We start from the raw sequence: 23,861 nt of genomic DNA on the forward strand, positions 1-23,861 counted from the left end.
ATTGTATGAATCCAATTTTTCTTTCCGTGTACAATACAAAACACTCACTCACACATTTAACCAATTCATTTGGCTGTTTATACACTCACAATGCACATTGATGATGTTGTTGATGGGATTGTGATTCAAGTATGTACGAACATATACATAAAATATTGAAACAAGAAGGGAAAGGCTACCCTTGCGAATTTACCACAAACATATGTACATAAGCCGCTTTCAATTGACACCGACAACCAATTGATGTAGAGCCATGAAATCGATCAAGTTTGCCAAGATCATCATCTTAACCTTTTCCTAATTAGAAAGTGTAAAGAAATGTTTTTGGGGAATGCGAACAAGCCGATCTTCTCTGTCGAATAAAGCGAACAAATTTCTATGCCATAATTCAGAGAAATTCTCTGTGGCCAAGTGGCTGGGAAAACCCATGTACTCCACCCGTAGGCAGAGGGTAGAGGGAGTGATCCCTCCTTGTGGCGTCTTGTTGGCCCAGCTATCGGAGCTCATTGATCTGGGAATCGCGGGTGCTTGTCTATGGGGATTTTCAATGCGATAATCAAGCGAACAGGCCAACCCGTTTCAATTTACCATGTAAGCCATATTGGGGATTTATAAAATTTTAAATGAACACAATCAAAATCACAGCAACAAATAGGAAATTAGTGGCCGAAAGCTGTGAGTGTGTATTTCAGTGGGATACAGATACATGACATGCACACGGAGCCATAGCTATGCCCCTTCATCTGTATTACACAAGCGTTTTTGTGAAAACATCGCCGTTGTCATCGTCGTCGCCGCCGCCGTCGTCGCCGTCGTCTGTATGCTGTATCTGTTGCCCGGGCAGCTTTAAACCGGATCTTTGGTTTGAAAGTACATTCACTTTGCGCCGTCGACGCTGACGCTGTGTTGCAGTGGAAGTGGCAGTGGCGGTAGCGGTGGCTATGTCGGTGGCTGTGGCACAAGTCCAGGCCCCGAGATTCATGCCCAATGCCCCCAGAGCCAAGAGCCAGGCGAAACTCCGGCAAACAGCCTTCAAATGACAAAGCAAGAGGCTTAGCTCTCGGTTTGGTCTGCACATGTGCATAGTTCAAATAACTTGGTCAAGTTGACAAGATCAACGGAGCGAGTGTTACCAAGCGGCAGCGACCAAAAGTCGGCTCTGGCTGCAGAGCGGGGAACCCCTTCAAACCCCCCCACTCCTACTGCTCCTCCTTCCAGCGGGCCAAATCAAATGCTCGTACCAACAAAAATCTATAATAAAAAACAGGTTAACAAATGTGGCCGCAACGGCGGCAGAGCGAGCAGTCGACGTCGACGTCAGCGTCAGCGTCGGAAGAAACTTGTTTTCCTTTCCTATGCGGCTCCGGGTGTCTCAGGCCTCTGGTCTCTGGTCTCCGGTCTCTGGTTTACGTCGCCGGTCTACGATCTCCGATCTGCGATCTCAAGACGTCGACGACGACGACGACGTCAAAGCCGGCTTACGACAATCGACTTACATTCACTTCTCAAAGCCCCAAAGCCACAAAGAGCGTGAAAGTTTCACTAAGAGCGCGGTTTTGCGAGAGAGAGTCGGATACTATCGAAGCCGGCTGCCCGCATGTTACACAGTATCAAGGGTAGATCTGTGGCCAAGAACCATGGGAACATAAATAGTACAAGGTAATCTGCTTGCAGTCTCTGTGAATTCAGCAACAACACCCCCAAACATAATTAAATTATGTTTTAATTAATGTTTAATTAAATTAATCGTTTGGAGCTAAAATGTTGCGTATTCGGCTACGAACACTTTTTTGAGTTAGATACATCAGCCCCGATTATTTTAAAGATCAAAAGAGAATGTCTTTAAAAATAATCTACATACTTCTTCATATTTTAAATGTTTACTCAAACTTATTTGATCTTGATTTTGATTGGGAATTTGTTTAATCAAATGTCTTACATTATAAGTTATTGTACTTGGATTATTCAAATTTGCAAATGCGCAGCTCTGTTTTACTTTGGAGCAAAGTGTTTTTTTTTTAATTTGTAATGACTTTGTATCGAGCTTAAGTTTATTCCTATATAAATTTGTTTATTTATGTAAGGTAACCTTGCTTAAAATTCTATTTCCAAAAACCTTTCACCACACACAATTAGGCTTTAAAATATTTAATAGATTAAAAAGACTTTTTTTTCAGTTGGGTACTATTAGTGGGAGTATTACTTGTTCGAGCTTTTCCATCTGAAATTCTGAGCACGGTTGCCGGCATTGTGAACCGCGAGAGAGAGATGGGGAGAGAGCAACAGAGATAGGAAGAGCGAGAGGGCCTGAGCCTGATAATTCAGACATTTTCTCTTCGGCTATATGTGCCCTCGTGTGGGGGAGTGGGACGGAGAGCCGGAGAGAGAAAGAGAGAGGCCCAAGCGCGGAGCAGCGACGTCGGCAGCGCACTGACGTTTTCGATTCGTTCGTTCGCATTCACAAGAATTTCACCGACATTTAGTTTAGTACCGTTTTTGGCTGCAGTCGCACTACGGACAGTTTATTCTAATTGTGTGCTACCATCCCATATATACATCCAAACATACCAATATTACTGCTAAAGCTAACGATATTAACTACACATATTAAATGCTATTATACACGGGCCGAGCAAAGCCATTTTAAATGCGGTTTACTGCTCCATCATACACACAAAACACATGAAAAATTCAATTATAACCAATTGAAATCGTAATCGAGTCCAAAATAAACTAAATTATATGGTTATCAACGTTTGAAATCAAAATATAATAACTATTTTCTATGAAAATCGAGTGTTTCCGAGAATCGGGAAAGTTAATAATTCAATTAATGTTAACGCCAAATAAATAATCCGACAAGAAAACGTAAGCGCATGCAACAAGTTAAATCCAGCCGACAGTTGTAAGCCAAGTTAGATCCGTACACACAGATACACCCCAAATACCAACACCAATTCGAATGAATGCCCGGTACACCCATACAAACGCAAAAACACCAACACACCCAAGCAGACTATAACAATGTCAAGTGAAAACATTCTCTGGAAGCAACAGGTTTCCCCTTAATAAGTGTTATAAAGAAGCAACCAACAGTCATCACCCAGAACTGTTCGTTTCCGAAAAGAGCAGAAAGAGAGGTAGAAAAGAGAGTACGTCGAGGAGTAAGCAGATAAAGTATATTAAGGCGAGAACGAGAGAGGCCCGGCCCGTAAATCACATGAAAATAATAGTATAAGCTAAAAAATATAAAAGAAGACAGTTCTTAAGTGGGTTAAAATAGTGTGACTGCAACCAAGTGGAACCGAATCAAACCAAAACCATCCCCGAACCGCAAGATCAACTAAAAGAGTTCTTAGAGCGTCTAAAAAGCGCCAATCTCACAGAACCATGGAATTCTACGATGGCGACCTCAAAGATATATGGGACTCCGACTTAGATCCGGTAAGTGTTCAAATAACCACTCACTCGAAAGAAAAAAAAAAAAAACGCAAAAAGCAACTTGTACTGGGGCAAACCTCTGTATATCAGGCAGAACCATTGATACTTGAGAGCTTTTATTACAGCGGGTATGCTTGATATGAGCCATGCCGACATATATGTGAAAGTTAAAGCCGACAACTCTTGAACGAAACGATAAGAAAATGTTCAAGATATAGGTAACTCTCTGTGTTGACGTCGCCTTATAACACGAAATAGCGAAATAAATATGAAAATGTCTTAACTTAGGTTAAACTACTTGACTAAACTTGATCTCCGATCTTTGACCAGAGGCATCTTAAAAACACGATTATTAAGTCATTTCGGTATACATTTTAAACTTGTAAGAGTCGTGCTTATACGAAACGAAATTGCATTTTAAAACCTAAAGAAAAACATTTTTAATGACCCACATTAAGCTTATCAGCTGGGGAGAAAAACGTGAACTTATTCATGAGCTGAATTCTAAGTATGATGATCGATTTTAAGAGGAAAAAATATATATAAATTTAAGGGTCCCACAGGCCTTAGCTAGTTTTCTTTTCTTTCTCAGCATATTAAGTAGTTTGCATTTATATGTATGCGGTCACCTGAGAGAACGCCGATCACCAAACTGGCCTACGATCAAACCTGTCCCAGGCAACCTCATAAAAATGTCCGCACACCGAACCACCAAAATATAAAAAAAAAAAGTAAAAAAGTATAGTGAAAAAGAAACCAAAATCTAATCGAATTGCCGGGCTACCAGACAATCAGACACCCGTAATATACAACACACCCAGAATCACAGTTTTGCTTTCATGTTTTTGTGGAGGACGTTCTTAGAGTGCCGAGCCCAATGGCATTACCCAACGAACCTTTGCAAAATACTTAGATATGATGTGATACGCCTCCGAATCGAATGGTGCCGAAAGGAAAAGGCAGTTCTCAAGGCTTTTATCTTGGCAGTTACGTTCCCGTTTTTGGGAGAGAAGACAGTTTTTTAGTGACTTTTTGTGTTTTTGATAAGAGGCAGCAGCAACGACTATATCTGTCAGTCAGGAAACATTTCTGTTCATAACTTAGAAGTTGTGCTGTCCTACAAAGTTGTTTTGTGTTTACCGATAATGATAATTGGAGTTTTCCAAGAAATTAAAAGAAATTTATCATTAGCAAACGATTTCTGTTTCGGTTGTTTTTGTAGTACTAGTAGTTCTTTCTATCACCCCCGCGCACTCATAAAATGTTTCACTATAATGAAATGAGTGTGTGCTGGGGCTGAGCTTCGTTTGCGGAGTACTCAAAGATGTAGATGCCGTCGTCTAGTGCTTATCGCTGCGGAAACAGTAATGAATACATGTCGTCCGTCCGTCCATCCATCCGCAGTTCGTCCGTTTCACTTGTTCTTGCTGTTGTACACAGAAAAAAACGCAGATTGATATAATCCATATCTATGAAGTCCTCAGGAATCCAGTCATAACAAAAACTGGTCGAACTAAAGCATCAACATTGCTACCAAAGGAACTTACTTAGAATGTATTTAAAATCAAATCAAAAAAACAAAACAAAATATATTTACATAGTTAAATAATAAACAAACAATTTAGATGTATTAAACTTAAACAAGTGCAACTTAGGTTCCAGTTCGAATCGCACCACTGCTCAGTACTTTTTTTTCTTTATTTATTAATATTTGAATATTACATTTCGGTTCCAAAAAATATTTAAACAAATATGTGTTTTCTTTGTGTAGAGGAAGCACTGCTGGCCGCACACAAAAGAAATGAATCTATTACCGCATGTGGAGTTGATAAGCAGTCGCTATCAGCTGGTCTAAATGCAAAGTAATGACTTTTTTCGCCTGCTGCTGCTGTTGCTGCTGCTGCTGCTGTTGCTGGTGCCTTTTGCAGCAAGTCAAACAGAGTATGGCTCGTCAGTGTCATTACTATTAAGGTGATAATAATGCACGCCGGCTACGTCGACTACGTTCGACCACATTCGACTTGTAGACAATGTAGACGTAGACGGAGGGACCGAAATAGGCCCAATGCCCGGGAAAATGCGCGTGCAGTTTTTATAGGTTTTGTTGTATTGCGTTTTTCCCGCCGTTAGCAGTACGATGTACCCGTACCCGGGGCGTGCGCTCAATTACCTCATAAGTATCTCAAATGCCTGTGTGTGCCCATAACAAGAAATTATCGGTTTCTGTAGGAAGTCGCCGCCGAAATACCCTCCAATGTCGAGGAAGCAAAGATCAAGATCGGGCCAATTTATCAACCAGTTCTAGATAACGAAATTCTATTGAAAGATCCCCAGCCGAACGCAATCGGTTTCCTATTTTGGCATTATTTTAATAATATCAACTATCATCCTAAAGTCTTTTCAGGCAAATCAACAATCTTATCACAAAGTATTTTGTAACCAAAAAAAATAAAGCAAAAAAAAAATATATATACTAACGCCAAGATAAGGCGCTGAAATGCCCAATTTTGATTAGCCAAGCGCACCATTTTCCATTTAAGCGGGTGACAAAAAATAAAAATAAATAATAATTATGATGCCATGGGATTTTTTTCCTTTCCAAGTGAATCAAAACAAAAAACTAAAAATATTGAATTGATGTGCTGTCGATAATCAATTTTAATAAATTGGCAAGGCGCCTTTAATAAGGGTACGAATTTGGAAAGTCCCAAAAGGGGTTAGCAGGTCTTCAGAGAGCTGCGATAGTGTCACGTGCTCCGCATTGCCGAGATTCCGATCAGTGTTATCAAGAAACCTCCCACTTTTTCACACAGAGATCTTCGAGTGGTTCCCCCTCTATCAGTTGGGAGCAATGAAGAGTTGACACAGCAGAATCTTTAAAGCTTTATACAAATACACGTATAGTTATTCGTGATCGGGGGAATTCTGTGAAATCGATTGCAGGGAAAGTCCAACCAGAACAACAACAACAACAACAACGCTGATCAGTGCAGTGATCACCGGGTCATCGGTTTACTAAGAATAGCAATTCTACAGATTTTCCGAAGCAAATAAACAATTTCCAGTGCAAATATACATATGTACATATCAAAGTTTCAACTTAACGACTTTCGATTCTGGTCCAGCCTTGATAAGAAAATATATACTTAAATGGTTTCTGTTGGAAGCTGAAATTACTGTTTAAATTTTCACATTCTATTGATAAGAAGCACATGGAAACAAAAATGCCTAATTAAGCGGATTTAGAACTCAGCTTATCTTCTATATATGTAGCTACATTTGTACCCTGGAACACTTATATACAGTACAATGTATAAAAGGGTTGGGTCTAAAAAGAAAGCGAAATCTATGGAAACACAGACAAATTTTAAACTAAAAGTGCTCAAGATCGTCGTCGATTTGCCTCGAAGTAGAAACTTTTGACCAGTCCAAACTTACTGGTAACAGTAAACTGCCGGAAAAGATTACCTTGGGCAAAAAAAAACTAAACTGCATTCGCCTTCACCGAAGAATGCTGACCAAAGTCAAAGCGATGGCGACTTTCCTAAATTTCTTGTTGGCTAAAACCATATAAAAGAGAGAGGTTGAGAGGAAAACTGCAGCATTAACAGTAAGTCAAGAAGTCAGCAACTTTTTCCCACTTCCATTAAGATACAACCAAAGCGAAAGAACAAAAAATATACATACATATGTATGTGTATATTTGGTGACATTTCTATAGCTGTTCTTTTGTGGGTTAACTTTCGCTTATATAAGCAGAATATGGACGCGAATCCATAGTCCAAAAGGGGGCGTGGATAATGGCAATTAGCAATTTCTTTTCGGCCCATTCGATACCCTTTATGGTCTATATAGCCCGATTACCGAAGTGAATGCAAATGTGCATTTCGTTGGGGTTAGACTGAGATTTTCTAACGGCCAAATGCAAGGCCCGCTATTTAAAATGCACACGAGAACACTACCTACCAACTACCAAGAAACGGAAAACAGAAAATAGAAAAACGTGCTTGGCAACAGACTTTGAGAGTTTCGAGAGCCAAAAGTCTTGACTCTCGAGAGCATATTTGAATAACTAGTTCGAGCTGTGCACGGACGATACTTTCAATATGGTCTATCAACGTCTTTATATCTGTATAGTGTTTATCGTATATCCGTATTGGTTGGTGTATTGCTTAACTTTGACATTTCCAATGAGCCGCCGGACCGGAGCGTTGCAATCTGCCAAACAGGTTAATGCCAAAGCACAAAGCGAATGCAAAGAAACCCACCGACTAGCGAACTATTGCAAATTTAGCCCGCTCCAGCGACACAATTTCTATGCCAAAAGTCCAAGCATATGGCGAGGCAGCGAAAAAAGCGCGCATAATTAAATTTGTGCCCCCACATAGTATTGGTTTACATGTGCGCCAGTCTCGCTGGCTCCACTCTCTTTCTCGATATCCATATGTATATATATATATATATATATTTATATATTTATACACCATATACATATATAATCCCATTCATGTCGACCATTCATGCGGATTTACACGCGCTGCGCGCTGCAGGATGCGCAGTCCAAGGAAACCGCTCTTAGTTCGCTCTTCTTGGCCAATTTGGGAAGGCTCTCTTTTAGCCAACAGAAGAGTGGGCGGCCAGTTGGCCAGCTGTTTGCGCTTTGCCCGTTGTGTTTTTGACGTCAATGTCAGGACGTCGGAGGAGTTGCGTTGTGTGTTGTGTTGTTGTGTTGTTGTGTTGTGTTGTTTAGTGGCCAAGAAAGCCCGACAGTGTGAATTATTCATGGACCCGTTCGGAATTTACAATATGTTAGGGGGAGGTATTGTGGGAGTGGGCGTGGGCGTAGCAACATATTGCCAGTGCTAATGAAGTGTTATACGATAAGTGTAACAGCAGGCAGCAGGCAAAAGGCTACAAGGAAGCAACAGTTGGATGCTTTTCGGAGGCGGAGAAACAAAGCGAAACGTAGTTGCCCTCAAGAACAAGTTTTGGGTGGGGGGTTAAGGGTTAAGCGTTTTGAGGACCTCCCCTGGCTGTAACATATTTGAGCTAAGCGACCCAAAGACCTTAAGACAACTTTGTCAAAGTTCAGGATAAACTGCTTAAACCCACGTCATTATATTGACCTTTTCCAGGTAGTATTTGAGAGAGTGTTTAAATCAAAGATATTTTACTAACAATTATAGCTCTTACCTCTCGCTTTAAAAATGTTTTAAAACAGTATCTAACATTGTAAGCTCTATCTTTAAGTCTTAAAACCATGCAGACTTTAAAGTCTTTTTGCAAAAGCTTTATAATAATACAATTTTCATAAATCCATAGACTTTTTTTTGTAAACAAATAGGAGAATGTTTGTATATTAAGGCTTTCTAGCGTTTAATTTAAGAGACAAAACATAAATTTACAATAAGCTGTGAGGAAAGTAAAAATAATAAATTGCTTGTTATTAAATAAGTATAAGTATTAATGTATTGGTAAAACAAATCAATTAACTAAAAAACTCTTAAGGGAATCCCCGAAAAATGTCCTCCAATTCGGATTCCCCTAAAACTTTTTTGCACACAATTCATCAAAATCCATTAGAGAGTCTTAAGTAAGGGGCCTAGAATTCCGTAATTACCCGTCGACAGCACATTTTTCAAGCATTATCTTTCCGAGAAACCTTGAAAGTGAATTCATTATGGGTTCTCCAATAAGGTCGGTCGCCCAGCTGTGTGACTCATCCGAAGCATTGCCAAATTGGTTATGTCTGCTTTGCATATATGCAGATGAACGATTTTGGCCGCTCTTCAACGTTTTTGTGAAAGGCATCCGACGATCGAAAGACTCGAGTTTGCGGATCTCTGCTGAGCACCCACTATCAACAGCCAGAGCTCAGAGATTAGGATAACCGAAGGCTGTGGGGGTTTCAATGGAGGAGTCTTTGGCCCGGCTGGATACCGCCTTTTTGCATTTTTCTTTATTTATTGCTTCTTTTATTTTTCGGTTACTTTCACAATGATTTCCGTTTGGCAAATTGCTGGTGTGGACGTCAGACGTGCTGCTGCTTACGTACTTTCCTCACACAAAGGCGCACAAACATATGTTGGCGATAAGCTAAGCCCGCATTGGACTACCACCCACCCACCCATCTATTTATATACATATTAGGTTATATTTATACCGAACGTAATGCAAAAAAAAAAAGCACGGAGGCAGTACGTCATGGGAGTCTCTCAGTTTTTGCATTTGTGGCTGCAACATGTCGCATACGTAATATTTGGGTTCACTGTGCCTGTGCTGATTAAGCCATTTGTATGGGATTCTGGAAGGGATCGCTGGCCAATTCGCACTTTCTTTTCAAGGCAACGGCATTTGACGATGGCCATTTACATCGTAGCCCCATTAACATTTACCACGCTCACGAAAAACGAAACCGAAGCGGGCCAAAATAAAAAACCGTAGCAATTTTTCAAGTTAAAAGGCAGTTCAGTTTCTGTGTTTTTTTGTGTTTTGTGTTTGGTGGTTGGTGTTTTTTCTCTTTTTTTTTTTTGGTTTCTGCTCTTTTTGAATTGTGGGAGCACCTTTCACTTTACCAACACCAGCGGCAAATGATGCAGCCTGGGCATAAAAATTGGAAAGAAATAAAGACTCGGCTAAAAAATGCTGTGCACAACACAAAGAAAAACGATACATACATAATGATCCGCACGCACACGGCTGCAGTTTTATAAATGTGAAAGGTTTTCGCTTGCTGCAACATTATTTAATCAATCCAAATTGTGGAGCAAGCAAAAAAAAAAAAAAAAAAAATAAGCAAAATCGAAAAAAAAAAATGTATAGACAAAAAGGCCAAAATAAGGAGGAAAAAAATTCAAATCAAAAGCCACAAGGAGATACAGAGGTGGAGAGAAAGAAGAAAGAGAAGGAGAAACCAAACCAAACCAAACCAAACTATAACCAGTTTAATTATTTTTATGAAATTGTATGTTTGTGGCTCTTTTTCACCCTTTCTTGTTTTTCGGGGAGTGAGACAGACCTGAAGACTGGAAATTTGAATAAAATTGTATAATGGGCAACCGGGAGACCCAACACCCATGTGTGTATGTTAATTTAATGCCGTAAGATAAAGAAAACCCCTCCGGCGGCTATTTTGATTTTGTATTTTTTTATTTTTATTTTTTTTTTTTTTTCATTTTTATTTCGCCTTTATCGTTTCCAAAGTGACTTGCCTGCCTGATCGGGTTCCGCAGTGACGTGCGAGGGCACCTGGAAGAAAAGGCAAAATAACGTTCTCGCAGAACAATTCTCTGCACGTGACAGTCGCCGCAACAGGTTCTTGGTGAATCGCCAACGAAATGGGGTCAAACTGCAATCGCATTTCACAGGCTCCTCCGATGGCCGATGGCCAATGGCCAATGGCCGGTGGTTAGGCAATCGATGGCCAAGACAAGTCATGTCAAGTCGGGCTTAGCCGCATTCAAGCGGTTTTTGTGGCTTAAGAGGTGGTGCTCAAAACTCCAACTCGAGCATCGCAACGCAACGCACCGCACCGCACCGCACAACTTTCCACTTGAGAAGGCGCCCTTAGCCATTTCACCGGTGCCGCGCTTTCATTGGAACACACAAATCGGAGAAGTGGCAGGAAAGAGCAGGCAAAACCCACCTGAAACGTGCAACAAACGGCGCTACAGGTGCACGGGGAAAAATATTTATTTATATTTATGATTCATTCCTCTATAAAAAACAAATTACAAGAAAAAGTGATTATACATATTCGGAGTACAAAGTGTCTGAATAAATATCATATTCACTTATTTGGAATTTATTAAAAGCTGATATTTACTAATATGCATCTCGTTATCATTACCTGACAGTTAAAGTAAATTGTATATTTTATTTTGGAACAGAAAAAATATATAGTTAACATCTACAAAATAATACATACTCCAAGCCAAAACATTATTTAATTAGCATTAAATGTTTAATCTTTGTGTTAACTTTGTAAAAATATGTTTTTTACGGTCTCTCTGATTGAAGTTAATATGTAAAAGTACCTTTTTGAAACTATAATCCAATTTTGTTGTACATCTCGCTTACATAAAAACCATCATATTTTTTGATGTTTATAGACTCAAATACTTAATGTCAATATTTATCTTATAGTTTACACAATTTTCCAGCAAGGTCACTGAGGCCTTTAATGTGCTCATTGATTTTGAAGATGTTTAATACCCTGCTAAGCCTTCAATCGACTTCAGTTTTAAATAGATAAGATTTGCGATCCAATTGAAATAAATAGAATTGAAAACAAACAAAAGTTATCAGAGCACAATTAAATTGCTGAATTGTTTATTATGAAATATGATTTGGGATCAAATAAAAACAGTCGAAAATAGAGATAAGATATGAGGATAGAGAATCGCAAAAGATGTATTCATACATATGTACATGGTGTGTGGAATTTCCCTGTGTGTATTAACCCACCTGATCCGCAGCAGCTAACAAAAGAGGTAGCAAATGCCTGCGAGCATTTTTGCTGTCTTTTTCTTCTGGCTTTCTTCTTTCTTTCATCATCGGCAGCAACATACTCGCACATATTTGTATACAGACCGATACCGATGGGTATATTTGTACGACTGCCTGGGTAAATCTGTATTTGTATGTTGTATCTGTAGCTGTATGTTTATCTGAATCTGTATTTGTGTGTGTGTGTGTGTGTGTGTGTTGCCCGTTTTGGTAGCATTTTTCAAGAATTGCTAATTCCCGAGGTTCGTTGAACTCATCATACACGCACACTCACATTTTATTTACGCTTCTCGGTGCTTATAAGTAGTATACGACAGCTATATACCACATACTGCTTGCTGATTCTTGGCCCGATGTGTGGCGACGGCTAAAATGCGGAGAAAGCACTTGTGTATTTGTGTTTTAATGCACTGGCCAAACGAAACGAAAAAAAAAAAATACAAAAAATGCGAGGGCCGGCCCACGAGTATTAGCATAATGAGTGGATCGTTAATTCTCGGTTATTCCATACTTTCCTTGGCTTGGAGAATTTATGAATTACAGCAAAAATCGACTGGCAGTCGGTTTTTGATCGAGAGAAATTGCTGCCCAATGTCACTACTTTCTTTTGCAATTTTTCATTTACTAATCACGGTTAGTGTTATTAACACTTTACTATTAAATTTAAAAAGAAACTCTATCCAAAGTTGTGAAATAAACTAGTCAGAGAAGTCATAATGAAAGCTATTACAAGTACTAATTAATGTGAACAAATAAATATGTTTGATAAATGGTTTTCAGTAAGTCAGTTGTAAAGGTAAACACACAGTCTTCTTTTGTAAATATTTCAAATATTCAGTAAAATTTAATAGCTTACTATTTTTAAACTAATATTAACATATGCATATGTTCAATCAACGGTTTAAAGTATGTCAGTAAAGAATACAATCAGTCTTCGTTTGTAAATATTTTTACTAATCAGTAAAATATAATTACTTTGTAATAACTTACTGTCATAAAATATTAAGCTTTACGTAAGCTATAATATAAAATTATTTTACCGCCTTTATCCTTAATCTACGACAATGCTGTTTTAAAATAGTATGTAGCTTAATGAGCTATGCTATGATATATGCATTTATAAATATGTACTTTCTACAATAAACAAAACTTAAAGCTCATTTCCGATTCTGTTAAATTGTCCAGAAGTCAGAGTTCACTTCCGGAAACAACAAATTGACTTTAAAACAATAACCAATTTTTAAATAGACGTAAATTAAAAACTTGTTTTGTGTGTGTATTCCATTCCCTTATTCTTACGATTTATTTTGGCACGTCAATAGTGTGTAACTGAAAATGATTAGGAGAGATTTTATAATTTATGGAAATTAATCACGGGGAAGTAGGCCGATTTCACGAAAAATAAATATCCGAACTTTACGCTAAATTTGCCAGATATTAGATTTCAAAATATATATATTTCTTAAATATTTCTTTCTGTCTTGGCATTTGCTCAGTGATAATACCACCCTCGTTTGTAAACGCTAAGTACCACCGCATAAACATATCAAATGGTAATCAATGTTTAGGCTTACGGGTATGTGCCTTGTACGGCGGATTGTGTGAAAGAACCCGAAGAACCTGAGGAATTTGAAGAACCAAAAGACCCACAAAAGAATCGGGAAGAATCGTACTTGCTTACATATCGACGTTCGCCGTCACGACGTTCCCTTTTTTTTTATGGCCAAAACTGGATTCCATTTGGCTTGGCTTAGAATGTGAACTTTGGAGAGGTGGGATTTCTTTTACATACAAATGTGTTTTTAAAGCGTAATTACATGCACTTTTTTTTATCGCAGACAGACAGACAGACAGACAGTCAGACAGACAGACACTCACTCGAATATATAGTAATATCCATGTGCATATTTGCCGCCTTTAAATGGGTCAGCAATTTATTGCCGTAGATTATGCCTGGCGACAATTAAGCGAATCCAGTCCAAAAATCTGGCACATTCGGGATTACATCATCAGGCGGGCTTTTGCGTTAAAACAAAATGCCAAGCCAAATTTATTCTGGAGCTGTTTGTTTTCACCATTCCATTCCATTCGACTCGACTCCTCGGTGATTTTGTGTTTTTGGCGGCAAATAGAACACGGTTGAGTTATGTATTTGTGCTGCACTCTGATTGCGATTGTGAGTGATTCCCAAGGTTGGTTTCAGCGCTCATTGCCGCATCGAAACACTTAACACTGGGCCCGTTCATTATAATTAATTACACTCTTGCACACTCCACTCCACTTGCGAGGTTTAATTGAAATTTGTGCCAACCATTTGATAAACAACTCGAGTCAAAACTCGATTGACAAGTTTAAATGGTCCAGGTGCGATGACCGTTAACCATTAACTAGCATCAAAAGGTCCTTTTAAATATGTAATATATCATTTTAATATACTTTTGATGCTGTATATTGGTAGAAATTAAAATTAATATTTTTCTAAAGCAGTTTTATGTTGTTTTAATTTATGAATTTCAATAGTCGTTAGGTTTAAAAAATCTTTAAAAGAGCTTAAGATATTGAAATTTGGAAAGTGGAAACAAAAATAGTATTAACTCTCTTTAAAACATAAGGGTTTAATTATGTAGCTCCCTGTTTTTATGGTTTCTTACCTTTGGAGTTCGAAGAATAGAATTAAGTGTAACTTCTTTTGTATAATGGAGCTATATTTTAAAGATATTTATTACTTTACCCTATTCAAATCTATGTGAAATACCCACTGAATTGCAAATACCATGCCATGCAAGACCATAAAATTCAATTACCTAACCTAGAAGATTGTACCCCACCTAGGTTGAAAACAATTCCCACCACTGATTTGCAAGTCCCCCGAAAATAATGACTTAACGATTGATAACTTTAAAATGGTTCTCTCCACTGATTGCCCCCTAGCCCAACAACAATTGTTTCAAGGGTACGTCCGAATCCGAATCGGAATCCGAATCGCCGATCGCGGTGGACGGTGGACGGTGAAATGTCTTCTGATAAGATTGACAACAAAAATATATTGCATGGCCCACGTTCCGTGGAAGAGGCCAACGTGTGCATGGGGCAGTCGGGATCTGCGCTATATATGTACAAAGGTACTCTGAAAATCAAATCAGCATTTTATATATAATTTTTTTGAGCTATCTGCATTGCGTTTTGGGTGTGCGATTCTCGTGTGATTTTGCCATAGGTCGTATATATATAGGTATGGCAATTGTACCTTTGTTTTTCGCATTCAGTTTTTGTGTTTAATTATATAAGCGCGCTATCGCTGTGCAACACGACTATGAATGACTTTTGTACATTTACTAATTGCAAACCATTTGTTTGTTTCTAATTTTTTCTCTGTCGCTCTTTGTGTGCACTGTTACAGGAATCCTTGAAAATCAGCCCCGATCACGATATGCACGACTGGCTGTTCGATCGCGACGTCAAAGATCCCACCGTCATACTCAACGACAAGCTCATCTCGGATGCCCTGCTCAATGGCACACAGCCGATCAAAACGGAGCACTCCTACAGCCTCAGCAGCGACGTTGACTCCCTGCCCGATTCACCAAAAAGCCTGCAGGCCAAGATGGAGGGTATGTACTTCAATGAATGAAATAGCTTTTGGTATAATCATTGTCTACGTCGGCTTTATATCAGGTATTTTACCCAAAACCTAAAGCCATTTCATAAAATTTCCACCTATCTAAGCTAGCATTTTAAAGAAGTCGAAATTATATTTATCAAATTAAATTTATCTATCATATACAACCTATCGTTTGAATTTCTATGATTAATGGTTTCTTTAAAACTTGCGAAATGATCTTAGATCCCTATATTTAATTTGTGTTATTTTTTTTCTCTGTACTTCTTTAATGTAGTACTCTTTTTTAATGTTTACTGATGTCTTTGCGATTTGATAATTTTGTAAATTTTATAATCGATAATGTCCTTATATTTTGTTATCGATATTATAAATTTGATGATAAGTACTGTTACAATATCTTGATTTGAGGTTTTTTAATAACGATACAATTGAGTGAATCTTTTTGAACATATCTTTGCTGTGTAAGTAAAGAAAGGTGGTCCCCAAAAATTCCAACGATTGAATTCCAAATTGAGTGAAACAGAGCGATTACCGATTGTTCGGGCAATTGCATCCAGTCGTAGAGCCAGTCATTATTTTTGGGGCTGTATGTAAGCCCCGAACAGCAATTCAAACACAGTTGGCAGTTGGTTAATTTAGGCCATGTACATAGTGAAAACAGCGCTGACAAGAATAACAGTTGAAAAACAGTTTCAGCTCCGGTCTGTTCTGTTCTGTTTCTAGTGTCGCGGTAGCATTTAGCAATTTAACGCAGTACTCGTGCATGAAGTTTTGTACTTTGACGCGATATCAGTTGTTCGTATGTATGCAGGCAAAACTGTGTATAATTGCCCTAGCCGAGTTCTCTGGGCTTCTCTTTTTTGTTCGTTCTGTTCTGTTATTATTTGTAATTTTATGAAAACTGTACGACAACTGTGTAAATAAAATTAAAACGAAAATTTTCGTGTAGTGGGTGGAGGTAGAAAAAGGTGGGAAGAGAGATGGGGCCACAGTTTTGCCAGAAAAATATAAAAAACTGAATCAACAGAATATCAAAGGCAAACACAAGTGCAACTCGGCGAATTGACGCGTGCGCTGGCAAAGGAAAGTGATCCGGTATTTGTTTAGTTACAGACTAGAACTCCAATTCTTGCATAATAATGTGGGTTAGTCGCAATAATATTTGGCCAGCATATTTGCGCACATACTGCTCTATTTGATTTCGACCATTGTCTAGCCAAAAAGAAAAACATGTGAGATCAAATACGGCTGTGAGCTAATTATTTTTGGGAAAAAATAACAATTAACTTAAACCAACTGAAACCGATTTCAACTGAAATTAACCAAAACAAAGTAATTAAAACCGATGATTGAAAAAGTGATCTGTTAAATTTAGCTTTAACTTCTCTTTCTTAGTTTGAACTAAAATAAGAAAAGAAAAGGATTCCACAGCAAACAAAATGGTCTCGCCTAATCTGTAAATTTAATGAACAACTAAATCTGTTTATACATATATTTGAAAAACAACATAATACTCGTAAATTAAGTGTAGTATTTTATTGGTAAAATAACAATATTTATTTTTTTAATTTTTATTTTTTTATGGATTTAAATAAGAAAAGTTTTGAATCTAATCATGCATACGCAGTGTTGGCGTTGTACAAATATTTACAAATTGTGCTGTTTCTTGGATGACGTGTCGCTTGAGTCTTTTTGAGCATGTTTTGAATAAAAATAAAAAATAATTTTTAATAATAATTCAGGTTACCATTTTTTTTTAACCATAATTAAACTTTTATTTTAAGAATATGAATTCTAAAAGCAAATAAAATTTATATGTATGATCAAAATCTTTTAAAGTTGCTTAATTTATTAACTGTATTCGGAACTAAAAAGAAATAGTATTTTCTAAGCAAAAACATAGTTTTAAAAGTACATTATTTGTTCATTATACAGAATAAATACCTTATTTATTTTCTGCTTTCTATTTCCAGACATGGACGACGAGTGCTTTCCCGCCATTTCACTGAAGACGGCCACCAGCGGGCGCGTGACCATCGACCCCAAGTGCCTGACCCTCCACGTCCCGCCCACGCATGCCACGCCCATCAGCCGCCTGAGCAGCAATCCCGCCCTGAACTCCTCCGTCGCGGATGTGACGCGATCCTCCGGCCTGCAGAGCCTGCATGCGCAGCATCCCCACCACGGATCCGGAGCAAACCACCTGGTGGTTGCCAATCTGGAGCACTTTCAACTACCTCAGCACCTGTACGACAACGACTGCAGCTCCTCGGTGTCGTCGATGCGGGACGGCAGCATGTCCCCGGACATTTGCTCCGACATCGAGATCGACGAGTCGGCCATCAAGGATGAGCCCATGTCGCCGGACTCCAGCTGCCCTGCCAGTCCCACATCCCAAGCGAGCAGCTCGCAGCACCAGCTCAGCCTTAATCTGGCACACCTACAATCGGAGATGCTGTTCGAGCCGAGGGTGAGTTCAATGATGATAATAATAGGAAATTGTGAAAATACTAAATTTAATAAAAAATACTCAAATACTAAAAATACTAATAGCTCTAAAAATATATTTATAATTCACATTCTATGAAAACACTATTTCTTGGGTTTAAGTAAGAAATGTAGTTACCTTAAATAGTCTATTCTAAAATAATTTGGGTAGAAAATTTCTTTATTTGCCTTTTTATTTCCATTTTAATGATGATAATATAACGAATTTGTGAAAATACTAAACATAATAAAAATACTCAACATACTAGAAATACTAAGCATACTAATATTTCTAAACATACTATAAAAACACTAAACATAATAATAAAAAATAAATAATAATAATAAATATAAATAGATCTTAGATTTAAATCTAAAATGCAGATATTTAAATTTGTGAAAATACTAAAAATTCTCCACATACAAAAAATACTTAGCAAACGAAAAATATTTCTAAACATTCTGTAAAGAAACCAAAACATTAAAAAAAAATTAATTATGAATAGATTTAAGATGTTGTCTATTCTAAAATAATTTAGGTAGAAAATATCTGTTTTTGCCGGACTGTACTGACTGATTTATGTCCTTAATTTCCCTAGCACGGTGGCCTCCTGCTGACCGCCAGTAGCAACAGCAACAACAGCTTAATCAAGTCCCAGCAGCGCCAGCAGCAGCTCCTCGGCCAGGGCGATCTGCTGATGGCCAAGATGGAGATCAAGAGCGAGAAACAGAACACCAGCAACAGTAGCAGCAGCAGCAGCATCAGCAGCAGCACCAGCTCCGGCAAATCGCATGCCCACGGCTATGGAATCCCGCTGACGCCACCCTCATCCCTGCCCAGCGACGATTCCGAAGGTAACTTGACACCGGAACACTTGTTTTCGCCCCTGTCGCCCAACGCTTCCGTTTCTATCTCCGTGGCCAATGCAGCCGGCGGAGAGTCATCGTCATCCGTACGGGTCAGCCGCACTGCTGCCGGCATCACGCGCTCGTCCACCGGATCCGGATCGGGATCGGGATCGAGCTCCAGTTCCAGCACAACGGCCACCACGACACGGCAGCCGATCCACACGCCGCTGATTAGCTCGCAGCCGGTAAGTTCGAGCAGACCGCACTCAATTTGATTGCACACACTATCAGTTGCTTCTATAAAATTACAAAAAAAAAAAAAAAATAATCGTATGTGATTTAAAAATGTATTTCATAACTACATAAAATATCCTCTAAGAAAAACTCATTACGCGCAAACTAATTTCTCTTCACATTTATTTTTTTAGAGTTAGGCTTTCGAGTTTTAAAGTCCGGCCTCTAACTTCTATACTGTTTAGTTTATTATATTATTATTATTATTATTTTATTATATTTTATGTAATGTTGTATAAAGTAAAAGATCTTTTGCATTGAATACATTCTGTTTAATTTCTTATGAAATCAGCGCGGTGCCTCAAAAATATTCCTTATCAGTATTAAATGCATACGAAATTTTTTAACCATAATTTTAATCAAAAGTCCTCATTAACTGTTATTTTATGATACAATTTCTTAAAATAAAAATATAAATACAGTCGTCGTCTACCAGAAGTGAGTCAATTATTTAAAATTTCATCTGATAATTTTGAAAATTATTTATGTACAAAATCTAATAAATATTAGCAATCACCAAAAGACGATCAAAAAGCAAATTACTCATAGGATTGTGTATGAATGTTATGTATTTTGAAATTTGAGGAAATCAGTATTAGTCACATTGGCTATTTCGCAAGATATTTAGTTACTCATTTTTGCAAGCCTCTGATCTAATTTAAAATGTGTTTGCATTTTGCAGAAGGGCTCTACTGGCACGCTGTCGCTGACGGAGGAGGAGAAACGCACTTTGCTGGCCGAAGGCTATCCTATCCCTCAGAAACTTCCCCTAACCAAAGCAGAGGAGAAATCGCTCAAGAAGATTCGTCGCAAAATCAAGAATAAAGTAGGTTTAAAACTGACCGATCATAAACGATGCAGCGGCGGCACGTGGCTATTTGATATTTGGTGTAACCGCTGCACCGTTTACAACCAGCTTTAAGAAGCGTAATCTAATTAATCATATGGTTCATTTTACAGATCTCTGCTCAGGAAAGTCGCCGCAAGAAGAAGGAGTACATGGATCAGCTGGAGAGGCGCGTGGAGATTCTGGTCACCGAGAACCACGACTATAAGAAGCGCCTCGAGGGGCTGGAGGAGACCAATGCCAATCTACTTAGTCAGCTGCACAAACTGCAGGCCCTAGTTAGCAAGCACAATGTGAAAAAGTCCTAAGTCCCGGCCCAAAGCCCCCGAAATCGTGGGGTTCTGGATCCCGGAACCGTTTCTTGTTTGCCCGCCTTCCCGAGTTATTTGTAGTTCTATCTATGTTGTAGTATGTCTTCAGTCCTTTGTTTCGATTTACAATCAGTCTGGGAGTTTTTCAAGAATTTATACGATGATGAGGAAATTTGATGAATTTTTTTTTTGATCGGCTTTTGGCTAGCACAAAGCGGTAAACATTCCCCTCCTGATCCTGCTCCTGCTCCACCGCACCGTATATTCCACAAGGCCTAGCTGCCTAGATGCCCATAACCAATACCGTATAATTAATGTATATGTAATCCTAGCTACTTGTAGGACCTATATTATATAGCTATGTATATTAGTCATGCATTCCTGTTATATAAACTTGATCTAGAGCTTAGGCAAAACGACCAGCTGCAACTACAACCACAATTACAATTACAATTACAATTACAATTACGATTACACTTACAACTACAATCGAGAAGCTCAAAAGCAGAAGCCAATCTAGAAAGCGTCTAAAAAGAAGCTAAATAATAATATTGTAATGAAACGAAATCAACAGACCAAAAACAAAAACATAAAAAAAACAGCAAAGTAATGAAAAGGTTAACCACAACAAAAAATAGCAGATCGCGAGTGGGCTCTAACAACACATCAAATCCAGACTGGAGTTGATCGAAGAGCGGCGACATGTACATTATGTTTTAATAATGATTGAATGAATGAACGAAAGACTCCCGGAGCCCAAAATCTCTGTGCTGTCTTTGGCATGACTCTTGTTCCTTTAAACGATATTTCTCAAAAACAAACGAGCTGAAACGAAAGAAAATACCTAAACAATTCCATAATGTGTAGCTATGTAGAAAGATTATATAACGAACTATGTCTATATGCAGCATTTAAGTTTCTCTTCGTCATCTGTTTGCCAGCAGCCGTCAAAATGGAGTTTCAGTAGATGGAAATTATACGAATTTACAAGGGTATCCGAATCCATATCCCCAATTCGGTTCCGTTCTCCACCTGTCGCGTTGCCTGGGCGATTTAAACAATTTCCGAGCCAATTATGAAAATGATTTATTGTTTGTTAAGTTTTATATTATAAGACGGCGCTGCACCGACCGAAGGGATATAGAGAGCAAAACCCAATTCAATCAAATTTCGCAGCAATGATTTTGTTTTTTATGTTTACACTTTGTGTTTTACGTTCTAGTGCAATTTTTTGGCATCCATATATTTATACAGATATTTTTGTATTCTTTCCGCAGCGTTCTGAATGAGTCAATCTAGTTTAAATTAGTTGAATTTATATAAACAAAATTACTTAAAGAACATTTTATGAGTAACTCGATGATTTCTTATCAAATCGATAATATCTATACGAAATAATTTAGCTATTTTAATGTATGTTTGTGCATGTGTGTATAAATCAAGCGGACGAAGTTGTGCAATTGTTAGTAAAATTTTAAAAGAAAGATATTTAGAGAAAATACAAAAACGAAAAATCGAAGTTAAAAGATGAAAAGCTCGTGCAATGACAAAACTATTTTATTATAAAATGCGTTAAACAAATTTAAAAAAAAAATGAGAAATACATTATGATATATTTATATATACAAGTATAAATAATGTACGACTATATACTATTTTTTGGCTATAGCATTTTAAACGCATATATTGTATGTTTAACGTTGAAAAGGAAAAAAAAACAAAACCAGAAAATACATCCAAAAAAATTGTAAAACTTTTATGATTGGTTGCTGTAATTTGGCAAAAGTAAAAGTGCAATTCCAAATAAAATTCATACAACCATAACAACAGCAGCAATGTGCGTGTTTTATTTAAGTTATTTACAAAAGCTATTAATCTTTTCTTAGAAATGTGGAAATAAAATAAAATTAAATATTTAAATCATTCATTAAGCTGCAATTTTTTTTGGCATATTTTTAAAGATAAAATTACATGCAATATTGAATAAAAAGTAAAGAAATCTAGTGGAAAGGAATGAATACTTAGCTGATCGGAATTCTTATGGTCATTGAAATGGATTTAAATGTCAAGTAAAAAATATAATTAAATTAATTAATTAATTATTTATAAAATGTCGAACAAAACTTTGAAAAATCGCGAATTTTTTTGCAATTCTTTGCTTTAGAATTACCTTTGGGTACTTTCCGGAAATGAAGTGATTCCTTTAAAATTAAATTCTTTGATCAATAACCTACTAAAGTCACCCGACGATTTCGCCCGGTTTTGCTTTAGTTTTCGAGAACCGCGCTTTTAGGTGTGTAGTTAATTTCAAAAAGAGGCAGTTTTTGGAAGTCTAGTGCAGCCCAAAAGTATGCTGCGTCCCTTATATGCATGTCGTCATCATATATCATTTAACTTTAAATGATTCAGTTGCAAAGATGAAACAACAAAAAATTTATATAATTTTTTTGGGGTCGATTATTGGCAACTCAGGCACCAAAAGATGGAACTTTTTAAATTTAATAAGTCTTGAAGCACGTAATTTTTTTTTAGTGGCTTACATTTGTTTTGATTTGATATATTTAAATGTGTGTTAAAATGAATTGAATCCGTCCTAGCCTTTTTCTAAAAATTAAATATGCAAAAACTAGAAATGTTTTCGGACTTTGGTTTTGATTAACTATATCCTCTAAAGATACTTAAAATTGTATTTTTAGTTTGTTGAAAAGATCAATCTTTTAAGAAAATAATTTGCTATTTTTCAGCTTCCTTGCTGCACAGGACAAGAAATGATATTTTGGCCAAAAGGCAAAAAGCCGCATAATTTTGTTGATTTTTTTTGCGGCGACATCTACAATATTTTTTATAATTTAATTACATATTATTATTAAACTATAAGAGAATGTAAGAAAAATTAAAAAAAAATAATGAAAAATAGGCCGCTGACCGTAATCTCTGGAGGCGCCTTAAAAAAAAGTTGGTTTGCGGTAAACATCATAACTCGTGACCGCAGAAAAAAAAAATTTATTTGCATTTTGTTTTTTTTATGAATTTTTCGAGGTAATCACAAAGAAAAAAAATCTTCGTGATTACCTGCTGATTTATGTGAAGAAGTAATGTTCAAATTTTCAAAAGTATCGGCTTAGTAGATTTTGTGTTCGTATCCGGGAAAATCATATGTGACCAATTTGGTACACAGCCGGTCGTTTGAAACCATGTTTCTCCGTTAGTATTACTCGGATTGACTTGAATTTGTGCAGAATGTTGATTAAAAAATAATGAAAAAAAAGTTTAAAACCCTACCATCCTCTTAAAAGTCATATGCTTTTTCACCTTCCAACTGAATCAAATTCCATGGTTTTGAAAAAAAAATTTTCTGGCACAATGAGCCACGAAAGAATACCGCTTGTATTTTTTTAACATGAACATAACACGGAATACGTAATGGCTTTTTTGAGTATTTTTTCAAAAATATTAGTTTTTAAATCCATTACTCTTTAATGGTAAACTTTTAAAAAGCGCG

The 23,861-nt window shown here is 37.4% G+C and overlaps 1 protein-coding gene across 2 annotated transcripts; it reads left to right on the forward strand.

The window, feature by feature from the left end:
* Positions 1-2,469: 2,469 nt before the first annotated feature.
* On the forward strand, positions 2,470-22,191 carry LOC128259823 (cyclic AMP response element-binding protein A). Of its 2 annotated transcripts, XM_052992422.1 has the most exons (7): positions 2,470-3,444; positions 15,350-15,560; positions 17,545-18,041; positions 18,658-18,913; positions 18,989-19,152; positions 19,884-20,027; positions 20,162-22,191. In XM_052992422.1, the coding sequence occupies exons 1-7, from the start codon at positions 3,391-3,393 to the stop codon at positions 20,354-20,356; spliced, it is 1,521 nt and encodes a 506-aa protein (XP_052848382.1). In that variant the 5' UTR covers positions 2,470-3,390; the 3' UTR covers positions 20,357-22,191. The 2 variants fall into 2 exon arrangements, with proteins under 2 accessions (XP_052848382.1, XP_052848380.1); XM_052992420.1 differs by having other exon boundaries at positions 18,658-19,152.
* Positions 22,192-23,861: the final 1,670 nt, after the last annotated feature.

Source organism: Drosophila gunungcola (genome assembly GCF_025200985.1).
Source record: "Drosophila gunungcola strain Sukarami chromosome 3L unlocalized genomic scaffold, Dgunungcola_SK_2 000009F, whole genome shotgun sequence".
Lineage (NCBI taxonomy): Eukaryota > Metazoa > Arthropoda > Insecta > Diptera > Drosophilidae > Drosophila > Drosophila gunungcola.